General features: G+C 40.6%; 3 protein-coding genes across 3 annotated transcripts in view; 1 reads left to right on the top strand and 2 right to left on the bottom strand.

Moving 5' to 3' along the window:
• Positions 1 to 2632: 2632 nt before the first annotated feature.
• Positions 2633 to 8668, bottom strand: LOC139339425 (phospholipid phosphatase-related protein type 5-like). Its single transcript, XM_070975037.1, has 6 exons — positions 8271 to 8668; positions 6793 to 6925; positions 4847 to 5097; positions 4563 to 4739; positions 3120 to 3260; positions 2633 to 2865 (listed from the first exon to the last, which is right to left on the bottom strand). Exons 1-6 carry the CDS (start codon positions 8472 to 8474, stop codon positions 2836 to 2838), a joined length of 936 nt encoding a protein of 311 aa, XP_070831138.1. The 5' UTR covers positions 8475 to 8668; the 3' UTR covers positions 2633 to 2835.
• Positions 8669 to 10084: 1416 nt separating this feature from the next.
• On the bottom strand, positions 10085 to 13342 carry tyw3 (tRNA-yW synthesizing protein 3 homolog (S. cerevisiae)). The gene is made up of 6 exons (XM_070975038.1): positions 12999 to 13342; positions 12830 to 12910; positions 12660 to 12758; positions 11341 to 11412; positions 10990 to 11123; positions 10085 to 10835 (listed from the first exon to the last, which is right to left on the bottom strand). Exons 1-6 carry the CDS (start codon positions 13164 to 13166, stop codon positions 10574 to 10576), a joined length of 816 nt encoding a protein of 271 aa, XP_070831139.1. The 5' UTR covers positions 13167 to 13342; the 3' UTR covers positions 10085 to 10573.
• A 5465-nt stretch (positions 13343 to 18807) lies between these two features.
• plppr4a (phospholipid phosphatase related 4a) overlaps positions 18808 to 20611 on the top strand; it is a 47203-nt gene continuing 45399 nt past the window's right edge. The window contains exon 1 of the mRNA XM_070973416.1: positions 18808 to 19287. Within this exon, the coding sequence (XP_070829517.1) occupies positions 19204 to 19287 (84 nt within the window). The 5' untranslated portion in view covers positions 18808 to 19203. The remainder of the gene's footprint in view (positions 19288 to 20611) is intronic.

The following is a 20611-nucleotide window of genomic DNA, read 5'->3' as shown; positions in this document are numbered from 1 at the left end:
GCTGGTGCCTCTGTCCCGCGGGAAGCACGAGGCCACAAGGCAGCAGGTGCAGGTGGGCGGGGCTACGTGTGCGTATGTGTGTTACAGCTGAATGACAGTTAGCTGTCCCCCTGTAAACCAATAGAAATGAGCTAACCACAAAGTCTACTTCAGTCCTCTGATGGAGCGCTGTGACACATTCAGACAAGATGTGTCAGCTATCCACAGTAATTCCTTAGAAAAAAACAAAACAAACAAACAAACAAACAAAAAAAACAGTTCTCCCACAAAAAGTCATCAGTTCCCATCAGCTCCCAATTCTGGAATTGGTGTGGAATTCTAGCCAAAATCATAAGCTTACAAACATAAAAACTCTACATTTTAATGCTGAACTACAGAAAATTGTATGAAAGGCAGTGAGAATTAAGAGGTTGAAATTGTTTTGAGTCGCTTTTTGACACTTTCATCGTACAAATGAAGGCAAAGTTTATGAGTCAGATTTAAAACCCTCAAGAATCTATCTTCTGAACAACAAAAGCAACAGACTGCAGTTCTTCATTGGTTTTATTGCAGATGTTGAGTCAATTGTTCCATCCAAAATATGTTCTCTTATATAAAATGTTATCTTATGTTATGTTGTCTTAATACGTTGTGTTCTCTTAGCTGCATTTCTAGGAACAACTGATGACTGACTTGAAATGAGTGCTTACTGGGTTATAATAGGTCAGAATTAAATTATATTATTCATTTGATAATTAGAATGACAAAATAATGGTTACATATGCTTTACAATAAACAAAATACTACAATTAATTATACTATATTTAGTATAAATACATGTTGAATACATGGAAATACATTAATTCTTTGTAAGTGGGACTGTTGAATGGCTTCATTCCATAATTGCTCATAAGTAGAGATATTATAATACTTGTGAACTAGATAATCACAGTATCAAATGTTTTATGAGCCCTCAGTTTTAGTCAGACATGATATTTTAATAATCTTTCATGTATTGGCATTGCTCACTGTATCAGTGAGCTGCAGTTAGGTCGATGAGCAGCAGAGGGGGGTCCTGAATCATCTAATGGTAAACCCCTCAGTGAGTGGTCCTCAGCCTTTTCAGTGATCCGTAAATTTACAGTCCTGTAGAAATCAGGAATATTAAGCTGATCTTCATCGATCAGACATGTTCTTTAAGTGACTTCAGTTACTTTATTTGTCTAAGTATCAGGGTTATTGTTATGGTAGTGGCTACATCTGAAATCATGATGTGAAGAATGTAGAATCAAGACAGCAACGAAAAATGTAATTAAACTGTCAACTGCAGTTCTTGTGTAAGCGTCTTCCTAACCAATAACCCGTCTGACACTTTATTTTCAGAATCGGTTTCCTCCCTACTCTTTGTTCCCTGATCCACAGAGCAGAAACTCAAACATCACCAACAAAAAAAGGTCATCACATCACGGGACAAATGATTTCAAACGTTATCTCAGGTGAGCCAAATACTGAAACACCTTGACACACTTTGTATCTATGTGGACATATCATGAAAAGAAATTACTCAAATATTCAGCATGAGTTTGATTAGACACCAGTCAGCCATGACAGCGACATGGCAGCTTGAGTCAAGGTCTTACTCTATAATGACAACATGGATTATTTACATCTGCAGACATAAAACTGCAGCTAATTCAGAAGACACAAATATGTGAGTATACAGTAAATCAGGCTATGGCAACTGGTCCTTTCAGGAACAAAGCACATCACACAGCCTGACATGACCTGACAGGTTTCATCATAACTTTGATCAGTAGCGTCTGAGACATTTTTTAATTGAAATGCTTGGTAGGATTTATCAGAATAACAGGATGAGGAGCAGGGCCCATTGTATCAGGATCAAAGTAAAGTAAATGTATAAGAAATAAGTAATCTCTTTGCCGGCCTGTGAGAGTGAAGTAACACACAACACTGTACTTTCAAACGTAACACAAAGTCAATATTAATAGATTTTAGCTGAACACAAAAACACATCATACAACACAGGAAGTAAAGTATCTTTGGTAATGAGGGTGTTTCTTTCTACTGTAAGAAGCCCGCTCACTAATGAACAAACTAAAAAAAGACATGCAAAGACAATACAAAATAAAGCTATGTTTAACCCAAATCACAAAATTGTTCTTATGTAACAAAACCACCATGTTGAGATGCCAGCAGAGACATCCTCTGTTCCACTTTGGGAAGAATGCTCATGAATGCTGTTGCTTGAGAACACTATCTTCAACTTGGAGCCTGGAGACGTGGACAGTGGGACGGAAACTATGACCATGAACCACAAATATAACCAGCATGAATATACTTACATTATTCACACAGCTTCCCTTTAAATGCCCTATAAATGTATGGATCACAACTATATTCTATGATGTATAATATGAATTAATGTGGGACTGTTTTAAACGTAACAGACATGAAGACACGGTTTGAAATGTCGTAGTCTACTGTAAAGGTGCAACACATACCATCATTTTCAGTACGGCATCCATATGTCATACGCCTTGGTATATTTAAAGTCAACCAATGAAAAGTGACTGTTAGAGTAGCTTTTGTCTGAAGCCAGCACCAAAATCAATATTATATTTGCTTATTTTGTATTTTTTTTAACTGTACCTGCCAGATTTAATGCTGGGAGAACAGTGTCATCCTATTGTTTTCTAAAAATCGATCATTTTCAAATACTGCAAAAAGGATTTTAAAAAGAAAGAAGCTACAATCGCAAAATATGAATGTCCAGGTGTGATGTAGAAATAGGTGGCCTCCATTTCCCCATGGTCATGTTGGGGGGGGCAGTCATAGTCATGTGACTTCTGTGAAGGATCCTGGGCTCTGTAGGAGCAGAAAATTAAAAACATTTAAAGAATGTTCAGCAGACTGTTGAGAACTTCCATGGTGCTCTGAGTGCCACTTCCTCTACTACAGTGTTTTTGCTTTAGGTGTGTGTACTTTCAGTGAATGTCATGTCAGAAAAGCAACAAAGACATAATGGTTTTCAGATACAATATGGAAGACTCTAACATGTCATTTGAGAAAATTCAAACAAAAACCTCCATGCGTAACTAAGTGTGTTATGTATGATTTACCTGTGTAACAATGTATTTATTACTGGTTTCCATGCTGTGATTCATTTCAGGTGAGGCCTCATCAGTGTTAGCTGTGCCTGCATCTGAAGGACTCTGAGAAATCACAGGTCTCTTCTTAAAATACTGAACCACAAACACCACCTGGAAAGACAGACAGACAGACAGACAGACAGACAGACAGACAGACAGACAGACAGACAGACAGACAGAACAAAAAAAAGTCCATACATCATTTTAATCATGTGAAATCAATCCTTACATACAAACCAACTGTTCGCATGACTGAAAGAGGTGATTTGTAGATCACAAGCAAAAGATGCATACACAGTACAGCAGAAGAGTAAAGCTCACAGAGAGCCACTGAAATCTTTCCATTGTGCTGGAGGGAGGCAGAGCTTCATCATGTTTAGATTGTTTCTGTGACCCAGCTTTTGGTCCCAGCCAACACTGCTGTGCATGGCTTGCTACACAAAAGAGGAATTCAAGCTCATTCAAGCAACAACAACTTGTGTGCTTTGTGTTTACGTGTCCTGCAGCAAGTTAGTCCATTAGACTAGATTTCTATGAAGGATGATGCACAGTGGCAGAGTGGTGGTCTGACTCTGTGAAAAGAGGCTGAGATACTCTGCTTAGTTTGAAATACTACCTAACAATGTAATTTATTTTAAATCAATACTGTACAAGTGAACAGGGCTATCTGTCTTTGGCCTCCAGATATGTGAAATACTTGGTACTGATTACTTCTGATTTATGTGACCGATTTATTAATGAGCTTATTGATTTCTAAAATGATTTATCTTTTGTAAATTCAGTTTTCAGCTGATTGCTGAAGATTTAACTGTAATATTGACTTCTTCAGACTGTCCCTGCTTCTTCCTTTTATGTGAAAAAGTAAATCACATTCACAATGGCATTTATATGTTAAAGTTAGGAAATGAGTCTGTTGACTGACACATTTAGTTCAGTTTTTTCTAAATCATTAATATGATCGCCTTTGCAAACATTACTGTGTCACTTAAAAATCTTTGAAAAGACTTGATGTCAATGCATCGATGGTCAGTACAGATGAAGCAAGTAGACTACAGTCAAGAGTGCAGGATGTAGCCCAAGATGAGCCTGATAAAGTACAGCAGGTTAGGGTTATGAAAACGCTTATGTTGGAGTGAAAGTTAAGAGCTTGGGATCCAAAGAATGCAGGACGCCTTGAGACTGAGCAGTTTGTTAGCATTAGCAATATGCTCCCATCTGGTAGCAGAACTGAATGTGAATACAGAAAGACATCAATAGGACAATCTGAGGAACAAGTCAAGTTTGAATGAATGTATGTCTGTCAATAGAGATAAGAAAAACACTGCATATATATATACAATGAACCACTAAAACAGTCTCATAATGGGCATTAGATCCCTGCATATTAGCCAGTACAGCTGAATGATAACTGACCAGAAAGACAGCAATAGCTCCCCCGATGGCTTGTCCTGCAATGACATCACTCCAGTGGTTTCGGTACTCTGCCACTCTGTTGATGCCTGTTAGCACAGCCAGACTGACCAATGAGAGACTGAGGAGGGGGCCTGTCAGACGACCTCCACTGGAAGCAACACAGGACATGACGTACATCTGGAAAGGAAGATCATTGTCTTTCTGTGACACTATTCAAAAGCAGATATGGTCATCATGCTGCTCTCTGCATGCTCCCAGCACGTCACATTAACAGAGCCACTCACTGCCAGGTAAACAGCTGTATACAGACTCAGCGCAGCCTCTTTGGAGGGAAAAGTCTTTCTGGCTCTCATGATGTCATCAGGGTCACCAGTACAAGCATCTGATTGGCTGACAAAGTGCGCCATGTCCTGGCAGCCAAGGGCTGTGTAATTGGGCTGGCAAACAGACAGGAAGTGAGGAGCCAGGCTTCCTGTGATGAGCTGCCCTGCGTTGACAAAGATGTCTGTTGTAAACAGGCCAAAGACATACACACCTGCAGGGAGACACACACATTAGATGGCTTACATTTGTGTACAGAATGAAACATGTCACAGCAGCAGGTTGCCATATCATTTTACATTCACACTCAGTGAGGCAAGTGAAATAAATCGTTCACATCAACTCAGGATTCAGATTCTTTCATTGGATAAAAACAGCAATACTGTAATGTGAGCATATGGTACTCCATTACAAGTAGTAGTTCTGCATTGGAAATGTGACTTAAATAAAGTGCAGAATTATTGTTAAGAAAATGTACTACAAAAAAGTAAAAAAGTATTCAGAGCTGGAAAATATGCCCTGTCAGTGTTAACAGTTCAATTATTAGCTTGTTATTATTGATGCATTCATGCTTAAATAGTGTTTTACTGCTTTAGTTGGTCAAGGTGGAGTTAATTTTAACTATCTTACATTCTGGGTCGCTTCATGGATAAAAATGTATCATATTCTATAAGGTCACATCTTAACTTGTTAAGTAAGGTAAACAGAGGTATACAAAAATACTGAAGTACATGTACCTCAAATATATACTTACACAATCCTTGAGTAAATGTACTTACTGCCTCAACATAGGTTGTGCTAAAATGTTAGCACTGTACTCTCTATAACTTAATAGAATGTGTGCTAAAGTGTTGGCATGAAATCACTGAGAAAGCTGCAGCACGAACAACACCACTGACATGGAACAGAGGCTACTGCTTACACTGACCATAATCCTGCTTGTTTAGTATGGCAGCCCAGAGGTGCCATTATTACAGGAAACATTTTATCATTATAACAAATGAAGAATTTTCTTAGAATGGCACATTATAATGATGTTTGCCGTGTCTGAAATCCCTCCCTCTGTAATGCATTGTATCCTCTGCCATTTTATTTAAATGACGGAATTCTTAATGTGAAATTTCTATTTATGCACAATATATACCCCTAAAAACTGAGTGTCGCATGGGCATTACTTAGTGCTAGTAATCCCACATTGCAAATGCAAAAATTATAGTTGTGCAACGCTCAGTGATGATGCAAAATTACAAGAAAATCTAAATTTACTCCTCAATATAGGAAATCATTAAGTATTTATTATGTGTTTTCATTGTGTAAGTTTGTTTATTTGCACGGTTTGTACGGAAGCTTGAATGGAACAGAATCATCTTAAATGTTATCACTAACAACTTTCCTTTTTCCAGTTTTCCGGTTTTGGTCAAAATGTCTGCTGTGAAAGAGGCCATAGTGAATGGACAAACTCGAGAAAGATATTCTACGTAGCTGCAAGGTTGAAATGAGGCATTCATGTTATCAGAGCATCTCTTTTACGTTTGTATGGTTACGAGTCATGTCAATATAAGAAGGCAATGCTGTGTTAGGGCTCATCAAAATACTGTGATATAACAAGGACTTCATCTCCTTATCATGACAAAGTGGCTGGTTCCAACCAGAACACCTCCTCATTATAATGACATTCACTTTTTTTTACTCATAAAATAAACCTGAACTTCTTACATCAGTTGTAAAGAAAACAGGCCACGACCAGAGGAGGCCTCCGAGCCAGATGACTGTAATCCCCACTGAATGACTAATGACCAAAAACTAGATTCAGCATGAAGCACTAAGATATGTAATGTGAACCGAACAGCAGCTAAATGTCAGTACAGGTTTTACTTATTGTAGTGCAATACTTAGGATGTATGTTTACCAAGGAAACGGAAAGTCCTGCGCACCATGGGGTTCACATAACAACAGTCACCCATGACAACAACCTTCTCTTGGTCGTACAGGTTGTTTGAGTTGTAGTGGAGGAGGAAGATGACTACTTCTACACCTGAAATCTGGGACACAGAATGAAGAAAGATTACTTTTCACCATTTAAATACAACATTCTCCTTTTCATACCCCAACTATTCTGGTTATTAAGTTTGGCCTTTACAATTCCTAACCAGTGTGGAAATCCTCTAAAGATACTAATATAATGGGAAATAATCCCAACCTATGCTCAGGTAATATCCAGGTTTGATCTCAGATTACTGAACAGCTACATTATTTCATGGTTTCTGAGAAGTGCTCATGTGAATACAGTGCACATTTTGGTGCATGTTGAATACATATAGTATGGTTTAATTATTATTTTATTCTTATTAAAGTAATACTATTCTTATATTCCTTTCACTAGTTGAATATTTATCATATCTGTTCTGTTCTTAAAGTGTGTTTCCTGTGTGTACTACTCAACTTATTGTTCAGCCTTTTTTTTTTTTGTGTCCTCGCTGAGCCGTATGTCCTGTTTTCCTATGCAAGCACATTGAGTGCAATGTTTAAACGTGAGTCAAATTCCTTGTATATTCACACATAAGTGGCCAACAATGCTGATTGTGATTCTTATTGCAGCAATATTCTGTTGGCCACATGGGGGCAGCGCAATAAAATGTAAACATTGACACTGACATATTATCACCTCATTGTGTGGAACATGTTCACACACAGTTGCCTATGACTTAGACATCCAGCTGAGTGGTGATGAGTGTAAGATCCATAGTCACTCAACTTTCAGCTCTGTTTCCATCTCCACCAGTTCCTGAGGGAAATATTGTCTTTTTAGCTGCTAAATGTTCACCAGCTAGTTGCTAATCATGTCTGTCTGCTGCTTGGTGCTGGGCAGGAGTGAAGAGCAGGTTTACCAGAACTGGAAACAGCTGCCTGCTGCTGCTTTAAACACAGCTGATGAGAGTGGTGACGTTTAATTAACTACAACAATAAAACTACATGCTTTAAAACCAAAAGGATGAGCTGACAGATAGTAAAACTGGAACAGGAACTACAGATGTGCAGATTTTTTACTCAGACTGTATATTCTATACTATATATTACTCAGACTGTATATTAATGTATATTATGTATATGTTCATATATATATGAACATACAATATATTAGAGCACAACCAACAGACACATCAGGAAAATTAGTCGTAGTTGAAAGAGAACATGGTGGAATGTGAATTTGATGAATTGAAGTATAAAAACATGGTCAAGTAATGTTAAAAAATAATCACTGCCCCTTTAACAGGTACGCCAGGGGGCCTCTCTGAAGCTCTCTGTCCAGTAGCATAATTATCTTCAATACAACAAAGAAAAAACCATGCTGTCTAATGATTGTCTTTAGGTCACAGCTAGACTCACCAGCACAACTGGCAGTCCTCCCACCACCGAGTACAGTATTACAGGCTGTATGCGGCTGTCCTGTTCAGGTCCAGGATCTGGTTTAGTGAGAGTCGGGTCTCTACAGATGAAGCCCTGCTGTGCTGGACTGAAAGTGTCAGTGAACTCACAGTAGTAAACCAGCATCACTGTCGCTGCCAAAATCACCACCTGGAAGTACAACATGGTGGAGTCAACCTCCAACAATCTGATTTTACAAGGTCCGGATACTGCTACTACAGTGACGAGGGATTCAGTCGTACAAGGTCCGGATACTGTTCCCACCAAAAGAGTGTTGTTTCAAATCCAATGTTGCCAATTTCTAGTTTGTGTCACCATGTTGAATAATCCACTTTTAGTCCCTCCTGGTTAATGTCAGCCACCATAATGCTTTGTTATCCAAATGTCCAGATAATTATCACGTATAACCTAGCTGAACAACTCTTTAAGAATACTCCAGCACTCAAATCCTCAGATCACAGATGATGGTGAGTATACTGAAGATGACTTTGCCCCTCTAAGACAGAGAGACTCCTTCTCTGTCTTTCTTGTTATGGGAGGGGAACCTTGTTCTTCCGCTCCTGTGAATTTCCTGAATCACCCAACCACAGCGAACCAGTGAATTCATTCTGTTTCACTGAACAATCTCTAAAGTGCCACTTGCAGTCTACTGAACACAAACTCATGTCAGCCCTTTGCAAAATTGGTGAAAAAGGGAACGTGGAGGGCAAACGGTATAAGTTTCTAGACTGACTTCGCAGGTTGGATCAGGGTGTTAAATGAAGGTTTGACCTTGAGTTGTACATCATAAAGCTGTGTAAATGAATTGATCTTTTGGTCACTTAGGGGCAGCAGAACAAGCTAAAAGCATAGCTGACACGATCAAACAGTTGCCTGCACACACATCCAGAAGAAAAAGCATGTAGCATGTGCATGATTGTGTCCATCTGATGATTGGAAGTCCAATATTCAACCAGCTATTCACCGTAGCTAAAGTGGTTTTTCGTAATTTGGTTAACTGTAGATTACAAATTTTACACTCCAACATTAGAATACTGGTCCTAGCACACGAAGAAACTGTCATGTGTAGTCTGCTGTGTCATCAGTACTTGATGGGAACTTGGAAGAATCAAGGTGTATAGAAGGAGTTGGGTGGATTGGGGTTGGATGGTCCAATATGGGTCCACCTGTAAATATTTGCCATGGGGCCCCCGGACAGGTTAATTTGACATTACCCCTGAAAAATTCATGTTTAAAATGATGTAATTGATGCAGCTTTAAGACAAATTATAGGTATAACATTCATTCATCATACACACACACACACACACACTAATATATACATACACACATACAATACTCCTCAAAACTTCACTGAGAAACGAACAGCATGCAGTTGTAGTGAGCACTGCTGCCCTCCAGTGGTAAAGCTGCAACATAACATGAAACGTCTTCCACAAAGCAGCATACTGTGCACTCTGCATTATGACATTACAAGCTTTCAGTCAGACCGTAGGAACACACACAATAAACCTACCAGGCATGTGTCTCAGGGCATGCAGTTCAGACGTGTGTTAAAAAAAAGTGTGAGAGCTACAATACAGAACTGTGTGCAGAGGCTGTTTTTTGAATACTATGAACTCAGCCAGAAGGGAGCCAATCAGCAACTGTAAACCAGGTAACAGGTAAACTGTTATGTTGTGCCAAAGGAAAGCCCTGCTGCTCTGTAAACAATTAATACATCAATAAATACTAACAGCACACTTCTAAGAGTGATTTTGTTTGTTTGCCTTTGCTTCACCTTTGCTGTCACGTCACCAATATGACAACTTCAGTGGCCACCATTGACCGTTTGACTGTTCCTGAAACAAGGATTACAAATCATGTGAAATGTGACACTTCTGTTTTCAGCTGAGCTTCATTTAGTGCTGTGATAGCTTGCACTTTGGAATTTAAATAATTAAGAGAAAATGAGAAATGCGGATGCCTGTTTCATCTCTGAAGTCATGGAAAGCAAACAGACCATCCTGACGTATTAAAGGTTTTTATTACTTGTCATTTTATTGGAAATGCACCACTTCTGTCCATGCTGCGATCCTGTAAAAATTCCCGTGAGCCGTTTACTCATTTTAGACTGATCTGACCTGAACCTGCCCAGAGCAGGTGAGTGGTGCAGTCTCTGTTACCATGGTGATCTTCTCTTCCCCAGCGCTCTAAAATGAAGTGAAAAATCATCACCGTCATCCAGTCCCTGACAAAAGGAGCACATTAGCAGAACCACTACTTCATGTGAACAGATCCAGACAGTCATCCAGCTCGGGCACGCTGCTGAAGCCATCACCATGGCAACAGTCAGTCTGATGGCGTTCTCTCTTCTTCCTCCGTTTATACACACTTGTTCTGTTCTCCCCCTTTTCCACTGCTTCCCCCTTTACTGCCTCTGCTCTGAGAGGATAATCTTGTAGTTCCTGTGAGATGGGGGGATCTGGGATTTGGAGTTTTTGGAGTTTCTCTGTCAACAGGCCTGACTGGAGATTCTGGTAGAACCTGCAGACGACCAGACAAATAGAAATCAGAGCTCCCAGCAGCTGGGCTTCCATTCACATGTTTGAATTGAGTTCTTATGAGCTTCTTATTTGTGTAGTGGCAAACAGCCATTATTGGTTTTACCAGTCACTGAATAGCAAAGAGCCAAACTGACCTGTGGATCCGCCTAAGATTCTCCTCCATCTTCTGATTGGCTATCTGTGTTAGGAAACGGATGTATTCATGTTCAACCAGGAGCCGTCCTTCGTTGGTGAGAGGAACCTCCAGGCCATGGGTGCTACGGACCGCCTAGAGGTGCAAAGGAAGGCCACATTTACACCTTTAACACAGTCTATGCAAGCAGCACGCTCAGTGAAGCCATGGGCTGTTTCTACTGCATGGACTATCCAAAGCTCAATTCACTGTTGAATGGAATCTACTGGTACTGACAGAGAAATGCTTGTTTTTGCTAGTTTTTTCCATCATCAATCCTGCAAACATTGATATGTAATGTCACAAAACCTACCGTGATGATTTTTCCTGTTTTGCTGACAGTGAGTCCAGAGTTCCTGAAGCCTGAGTTGATGGCCACCGAGTGCTGGACGAGACAACACATTTCACTTACTGAGTGGTCAATTTATTTAATAAACTATATGATAGTACTGTGCTGATAGTGGCCCCACGTGTTGTTCGGATGAAAGAGAATAAGATCAAATAATACAGCCTCCCACAGTGACCTATTTCAAAACAAAAAAACTTCCTTTAAAAGACCAAACCACTGGTGCAAGTGTCTAGTGCACATGAGCCACGTTCCAAGCACAGTCCAGTCAGTAGCATGGACATCTTGTGTGTAAATGTTGACTATGTGGACTCAGCTGCATTCTGTGTGTTACAACAGGAATTCAGCAAAATGTTGATAGTGACAGTGAAGAGTAATCTGCACTGTACACCAATGACAGATTGAGGCCTCAGCATAAAGTTTGATTTCCTTCCTTCTAGGCAGTCATCATTTCAGTTCAGTACATTATGAGTCCAGGGTGTACCCCGCCTCTCGCCCGTTGACAGCCGAGATAGGCTCTGGCCCCCCCGCGACCCCGAAAGGGATAAGCGGCATAGAAAATGAATGGATGGATGGATGGACATTATGAAATGAACTTGGTCAGAGCTCAAACTTGACCGAGGTAGGTAAGCCAGTCAGGTGGATGGGGAACGCAAGGAGAGAAATTCACAGATGGTGCATTCAAGGACAACATCTGTGATTAGAGAACTGGCTGCTGAACTGCGAACTTTTTAAGAAACAACTTAATTCACATTATCCCTGTCAGAACAGCCACTTTTTCATGTTGTCTGGAGATGAGCTGCACTGCTCATCAATGGTTATCTTGGTGGTCATCAGTTTTTTGATACAGCACCATCTTTTAAAATGGTTTCTGCTCACAACTGCATTACCACATAACAGATCAAAGAATGTGGTGACTAACTGTCCACTGGGAATCATCCCACTCTGAATCATCTGTCTCAATCCACTGTCTAGTCTGAAGAGCAGCTGATGACACTGGACCAAGAGTGGAACACTATCAGCCACTCGTCAATACTGGGGTCACTCAGGAGTCTCTGTGAATTCATGATCATACTGGACTGAAGTCAATGGAAAGCAAAGGCTCACTGGAAGTGAGGAACGTCCAGCATGGTAGGCTTTGTAAGATAACTGACCATATTGTGAAGTGTGTAAAAATGACTGGCACGGTGCTTTAACCTCATTAGTCATTACTGAGGGAAACTGTAGCACCTGTAGCAGGCATTGCTTTGTTTGATCACACAGAGCTGTGTGCTGTCATCTCTCACCATCAGCTGTGCATCCTCCAGCCGCCTGCACTGAACATGGAGCACAAAAGGCTCAAACTTCAGCACTGCGTCTCCACTGGACCTTTGCAGACCAGATATCTGAAGAACACAATGCACTCTGTTAGTATTAAAGCCACATATCTCTAGTGCACAAGTCCATCATATCTCACCAGGTCCTCCGATGTGCATGTTTGATGTGAGACAAACAGCCAAACACAGTTCTGCTTCTGGACATCACTTCTCTCTGGAGCCTGAGGAGGAGGAGACGAGACAGAGCAGAGTTTTAAGAGAACAGAGGACACGTCTCCACAGTCCACTCAGGAATAAAGCTTCTCTCACCCCGTCGATGAGGACGATTCTACCGGAGCAGGAGCTGGTGGTGAAGAACTCTTCGCGGCTGTTGAGCAGAGACACGACATGTCCAATGTCTTCATCCACGCTGCCCTTCTTGCTCTGGTCCAGCTTGTTCAGACACTGTTTCTTCCACTGACTGAATGTTTTCGCCATGGTTGGCTCGTCATGTCATGAGGCGTGTTTCTCCGGAGCAACGAGGTGTTCGAAAGCTCAAGACTGTAGAGACACAAGCGAGAGTACCTTGACACGATCCTTTAGCTTGAGATAAATATGTCAATATGTTAGCTAGCTGCTAGCCATGCTACACTGTGTTGTTGTTTTCTTCTTCTGCTGTAAAAATAGCGGACGACATCAGCCAACAGCGCACCCTGCTGCACTGCAGGTGACACCAAAATAGATGAACGCTGTTCTTAGTATATTAGTATGGTGGCACATTCGTACACTGTGAGATGTGATGCTTGGAAAAAAGTGCAGACCAAAGCGAAGACTGGGACACAACATAAAAATACTGCTCCTGTGCTGATATTTGTCATTTTTTGAGCTGCTAAAGGAATTTTGTCATTTGAATTTGCATATATCACTTTGAAATGGAAGTGTACTGAAGACAAAGTGTGACAAATTATATATATAACAAACAGTGAAACAAATTTGTTCTTCAGGAATAACACAAATAAACACAATGTTAAATAATAGGAAGGAATGATCCCCAAATTGAACAAATAAGTAAATGATGAAATATTTTGACCTTTAAACATAGATCCAAAGAAATAAACCAAATTCCAGTTAAATGAATTTATTTTGTCAATACCCTCCCCCCATGAAACCCAGCTACATGCTCCATATTTAATACTCCTCCAACTGCAACTTTTTGTAAAGAGACATGTATATTTCAGTATGGCAGCTGCTTGTCAGCCAGCCTTGATAGACTCAGCAAAGAATTCCAACAAAGTCAACATTGCGAGATGACGTCAGTGTCTTAAATCAGAGAGAGGGTGACGGAGAGCGAGAGAGAGACAAAGAAAGACAGAGAGAGAGTGCATTATCCCCTATAGGACTGGCATGATTTTGCTGGCCCAGAACCTATAATTGACAACGGAGCAGAGAACAGTAGTCAGAAAAACAGTTGAAGCAGATCTGAATACAGTGGCACAGTACAGATACAGGATCACTGCCATGAAGACATTATGAGGATCAGACCACAGGTCAGTCTCACTCTTCTTCTCTCACTCCATTTACATGTTGTAGTGACCTATATTATGCAAAACAACAGTATAAGCCTCAGGTCCTTGATCACTGACATAACAAAAGCCCGGCAGAGAGGTACAGTCACGGCAAAGATCACAGAGGGGTCAAGTAAGAGTCAAGTGATGGAGGGCAAACCGCAGCAGGACGATGGAAAAAGACTGGAAGCAGTTTTTCCTCACATGCTGTCTCAGTAATTGTAGGAGATTGTTGCAATTATTATGAATGCTGCCACCCACGCTGAGTCTAACAACATACCCCCCAGTGCTTTAAATACAGCTCATACACAGAATATTCCTGTAAAGGTTACAAATGTAGCAAATATTAAAGGCTATACCTTCACACTTTGAACATAAATCGTGTTCACATGGATTTACATGCCTTCTTCATATTGTATTGTATAATGATTTGTAATAACTAGTCTGATCATTTTGGACAGAAGGTGCCAATGTTTAGAAGTTCCAAGTATTTTGTGAGTTTTTTTGTCATTTTAAATGCGATCATTTTATGTTGAAAACCTAGAAAGGAGTTCAGTGTTTTTCCTCAGAACATGATTCCTGTCAGTGTGCTCTGAAACCATTTAGACAAGATGTTTCATAAGAATCACCTCAGGCTGAAGGAGAAGACGAACATTATTCTGTATTTTTCATTTTCTGAACAAATCCCATGAAAAGACTGAAACCAACCAACCTATTTTTTTTATGTACATCTTAAAAACTGCTGACAAATATATAATTACTTAAAAAAAAAAAAAAAGTGTCAGTCATTTTCTCAAACAGCTGGACATGAAAGTTTTTAACAAATATTAGTCATGAGCAAGTTGGGGACTATTTTCAGAGGCGGATTAATCCACATTTGCTGAGCTAGTGAGTGTTTCTGGTAGTAGGATGGTGTATGTGAGACTGAGTCCAAGTCAACTACACTGCATGTGTTCATGGCAATGAAGGAACAAGTCATCCAGTGCAACAGAGTGGCTCAGTGACGTCTTTTTAACAGTTGTTTCACAATCATGGAGCTCTACAGCACAGAGGAAGAGGACGTCTGATTCACACACAGTATTTGTTTGGCGGTTTGGATCCACACATGGGATTTGTCTTTAAGAAAAATATAGAATATCACCCCTTCAAGGGACTCCCATATAGTGTTAGTCAAATCTTAATCAAACTGCATAGTATTCATAAATGTCAGAAGAGGACAGCACTGACCTCAAATAAAAGCACTTAACCATCAAAGTTGATACAGTGAAGCAAAGTGTGGTTATGTAATAATTATGGATGAGCATCATTATCATCATTTACCATGCACTTAATTTTTCTTTAAGTATAAACGCCAGACATTGCACTTTTAAATGTCTGTTTTAAACACAGAGCTTCATGTTCAGCATGTGCAATTATTGTTAAGGTGTCTAACACAAACCCTGCATCTCAGATTTCACACCTCCATCTAGTTTTGACAACTGACCAACATGTAGAAAATCTGATAACTCAAAGCGACATCAGAAGGAAATTCATGCATCGTTTTGCAAAACACTGACAACATGGTTCATATCTTCCAGCTGGTGTAAAGCCTGTCACTTTGATGCCAGAAGGGATTTATTCATATTTGATGAATAATTAAATTTCATTAGGAAGTGTTCCCCCCCTTCCCCCCAGACACACTGACATTTGTCAACAATTAGCCAGGCAGTTGTACTACATTCTGTATAATTTTGTACCAACACAAGAGCTGCTATTCCATCGCATACTGACAAGCATTATACTGCAATAACATGCTACTGTTACCGGCACTATTGGTCCTATGATGCTGCTACTATATGCTGTGTAGAGCTAGATTTATTCAGTCAGGGAGACTCTTGTACAAAAAACATGGGAGCAAATGGCATACACACATCACAGTAAGACAGTCAGTGATACAGAGCTGTCATCACACACACAGACACTAACTGCAACTTTTACCAGTAGGCCTATGTTTAACAATACCAGTAAGTACAGCTTTACAGTCCCTCTGAGCAACAAGTGTTTGCGTTTTGGTCCAGTAGTGAGGTGCACAATACCACCAGTCTGTCGCAGTTCAGATCAGAACCTGTTAAGTTGATATGGTGAAAATGATTAGCCAGCTGTTGCTCTCTGCATTTACACATGCAGTATATGGAGCAACATTCTCACTCCTATGGAGTCACCTCTCTGTCCTCCTGATCAATCTAAGTCCAATATTCACTCTCTTTTATCTCTGTTTTTGGCCTCTACCAACTCCTGAAGGTAATATGTGGCTCTTTAGCTGCTAAATGTTCCACTGTGTTCACCAGCTAGTCTCTAATTGTGTCTGCCTGCTGTTTGCTGCTGGGCAGGCAGTGTACGTTGGGTTTTAGAGCTTTTTATCTGAAAACTGATGCCTGCTGTGACTGAAGACAACATCATGAGAGCAAAACAGTATAGTTGCAGCTGGACAGCTAAACAATGAGCTGAAACTTGCTACAAAGCTCTGAAAAGCTGAGGAAAGCTGCAGATTCCGCTGCTAATTGTCTGTAGGTTAGTCACGACAAGTGACTCTTCATGGTCAGTGGTGGCCCCAGAGATATTTCATAGGGGCGCTATGAGGGCCCACTGCACATTGGTTTAATCTTTCTCACGTTTTCACTTGATGCACTGTTGTGGAGTTTCAATTATCTGTCTTTTATCTGTTATCTGGTGTCATGTTTGTTTACTTTGAACTCAGTAGGTATACCATACCTGTGCTGGTAAATGAATCAATTGTGTTCAAAAAGAGTCAGTGGCACCTGCATGAGTAAATAGTGAAGGACTGTCTCATATTTGGTTTTGAAAGGAGAAACAAGCTCCTCTCCAGTGTAAGACTTCAATTTGACATTTTAAAGTTATTACATTCTCATAAATACCTGAGACAATGTGAGCTCGCAAATCTCAAGTCTTGATGACAATGATGATGACGATGATGATGATGATGATGATGATGATGATGATGATGATGATAAGTGTTGAGCTGGTCAAATATAACAGGTGGTAGTCAGAGAAGCAAGTGTGTGCAATTGCGAAATGATGGTGGGCTTTGTTTTCTTTTTTCACAGCAGCCAATTTTGACAGGTCACTGCAGGAAAAACACAGGTGGGACTAATAACACCTGCGCTTTTTGTATAGTCAAAGTCGTTTCGGCTGTCAGTCTTTAGCAATATTCACCTTTCTTCCACAGTGGCTTTCACTCCGTCCCTCTTTCTCCCTGACACTGAAAAGGTGAGGGAAACTGAATGGACTGATGACATGTATGGCAACACACTGATAACATATTGCAGGCAGTGGCCGAAGGCCACATGGCACAGTAATGTCTGCCTGTGTGTCCTGAGGGCTGCGTGTCCCACATATGATCAGGAGTGCGGCTCTGCTGTGCTAAAAGGGGGCGTTCACACACTCATGCGCTACCCGTGCGGAAAATAGGTTTTTAGTCCACGTCTGACATCACGCCCATCGATCGCTTTAGGTTTTCCTCCTGAGATTGTACACAGAGAGGATGAATCACACTCGAGCTGAAATCCAGAACCTAAATACTGGTTGAAGAGATGTATGTTACAGTAACATTACACAAAATGAAACAGAACAAACAAACAAACAAACAAACAAACAAACAAACAAACAAACAAACAAACAAACAAACAAACCTTTGTTATGTCTAGCTATGCAGAAAGTTTTGGGTTCTTTTTGCACAATTGCACAATTTAGGCGAAGCAGTTTAAAATGTTTATCTACTGATAAGAAAACAACAGTTTTTATTGCTTAGGTTCTATTTTTGGTTAAATCTCACTAATTTAACAAAAGTTCTCAAATGTTATATGTTGCCTCAACAAGGACAGCTATATAAGGATTTTGCTTAATGAAATATTAAGCAAATAAATAATAATATTGGCTAAATTAGGATATGACTCAGTAAATATCTCATTGAAGAATTAATGAACAAAAGTGTGCAGACACATTCCAGTCTATACCAAAAAAAAAGTAGGCTACACTGGTGTGATAAGACAACACTAGTCATCACCAAACCAATGGATGTGAATGGAACTTGGCTCTTTCTTGTTTTGTTTTGTTTTTTTTTCAAATGTCCCACTTCCTCTGAATGAACTACAGACACCATTGTGAACAATTTACGATGATAATCGTTTTCTTACAAAGATCTCACCTCTGTGAATCGTAAAAAATATTAAACTGAAATAGGTGCAGAGTGAGACGTCATTAAATTTTGCTCTTCTCAATTTTCTCCTCCACTGCCTGGCACCTGAAGGTATGCGTCAAGTTAGGCAAAATTAGCCGCGTTAGACCAGATGTGGTTATTATTTTTGTAGTATAATCCTACCATCGAAATAAAAGAAAAATCCTTCTGGAAATAATAGCTACAACATCACACTCATTTTGCGCAAATTCCAGTGGAATTATTAATTAAACAGGAAACAAAGTGCTGAGAACTAGTCAAATATGTTTATTTTGAAAATCGTGACAGGAAGTATTATTGGTTGTTTTGGCTAACTTAACGGCTGTCACCTGCTGCAGCAGAGCGGAGCGCGGCCAGAGTGAGTGGATGAGCATCACTCAGATAGCCGGCGGCGATGGAGTAGCCTAATGCTCTTCTCTGAACACACTCTACATTTTTAAGATGAATTATCGCTCATAGTTTAATGTCAGCACGCAGGGGGAACGGTTTTGGGGGAGACGGTGCCAGAACTGAACTGGCACAATTTTCTGAAGCCCAAAAACCGCATTTTAGGGGCGACCACAGCCAAATCACACTAACGGGCATCGCCGCTTCCAGCTCGCGTCGCCAGGAGATGGAGGTTCGCCGTTAAAGGCTTGAGGGAACCGGGCTCGGCCAGAATTTCGCCAAAATTACGACGGGAATCAAGTACAACTCCCTGTCTCCCGGCAACGGGAGAGACCACCGGCCGCTCGTGATGTCTCGTGCCAAGGAGCGGCTGAAAGGCGGGAACGAGACCAAGGACAGCGTCACTCTGCTGCCGTGCTTTTATTTTGTAGAGGTGAAATATGTCTTCATATTTATCTATTTGCCTATCTATTAGATGAAATAGCAATTATCTTGCAGAGGTTCAAATGTGTGGCGAATGAAAGTGAATGGCTGCTGTATGCTTGCCTCAGGTGACATATTGGTCGACTGATCAGTTGGTTATTAGCCACTGATCAACTGACTGGCGTTTGATTGACAGTCTGAAATGATCCTTATCACAGCTGCTGAATCAATGGTCTTTGTCAGTCACGCTGCGTCCGTTGTTGGTGTGTCTGGTTTTGAAGGGGAGATGGCACAGAGGGGTGGATGGTGCTGTCTGATGATGGTCAGGCATCTGGCAGCTCTTTCTCAGGAACATGTATTTGTAAACTCGTGGTCTGCAGTCTGAGGAAGTAAGCGACCACATTGAAGACCACAATCAGGTTAAAGATAAATACATATTGAGTTATCATTGTGGATGCTTGAACATATCACAGATATACTGTTGACATGCCACATGACAATAAGCCAGACAGGCAGCGATCCTGGTGTCAGGAAACCCATGCAGCTTGATAGCAGTGAATCTGTATTCACCTCGTCCCTGTTTACCCAGTGACACTGCAGTCTCTTCAGGTTAGTATGACTCCATGTGCATACAGCAGCTTTGTGATGACAAGAGACAGCCACAGTGTGCGTAGACAGCAGTGAACGACAGCAGCAGTCCAAATAGGAGCATTTACTTCAATTTCATGCCGCCAAGCACAGTTTGGAAGCAATATCCATTAAATCATTAGTATTAGGAAATGAATGGCCCCAGGTTAGTCCATCCCTGTCAGATCTCTGTGTTCCACGGACTCTCTCACAGTAATTGTTTCTCGCCCCGGGACTAAAGCCTACAGTGATGCTGCATTTAGTTCATACGCCTCCAGACTGTGGAACAGCCTTCCTGTAGGCTCAGCGATGCCAATGTTTCAAATGATTATTTTCATTATCGCTATTAAGAGTAGTAGTGGTAGTAGTAGTGGTAGCCATTAGGTTCGCCTTTGTTTGGACATAACCTACATTTCCAGTACTGTGACAGTATCATATTGAAATATGAACACAGTAAAAGGATTCTGTGTCACTGCCCTTGTGTGACAAGCCAACATGCTAAAAAGAACTTGCTGTGGGAGTATTTTCCTCATCAAAGTTCTCTTACTATTGCCATGATTTCAACAAGTGTCATCCTTATTCTTGTCCCTATCTTACACCAAATGCTTGGAGAGTGTACTACAGTGGCAGCCGAGCTCTGTGCACCACTCAAATTCTCCACCTGATGGATGTTGCAGGCAGCCATGTTTGAGCAGCATCAAGACAGA

The sequence above is a fragment of the Chaetodon trifascialis genome, chromosome 11 (assembly GCF_039877785.1).
Source record: "Chaetodon trifascialis isolate fChaTrf1 chromosome 11, fChaTrf1.hap1, whole genome shotgun sequence".
NCBI classification, from domain to species: Eukaryota; Metazoa; Chordata; class Actinopteri; order Chaetodontiformes; family Chaetodontidae; genus Chaetodon; species Chaetodon trifascialis.
The sequence above is the reverse complement of the archived record's forward strand: the minus strand, read 5'-3'. Positions and strand labels throughout refer to the sequence as shown.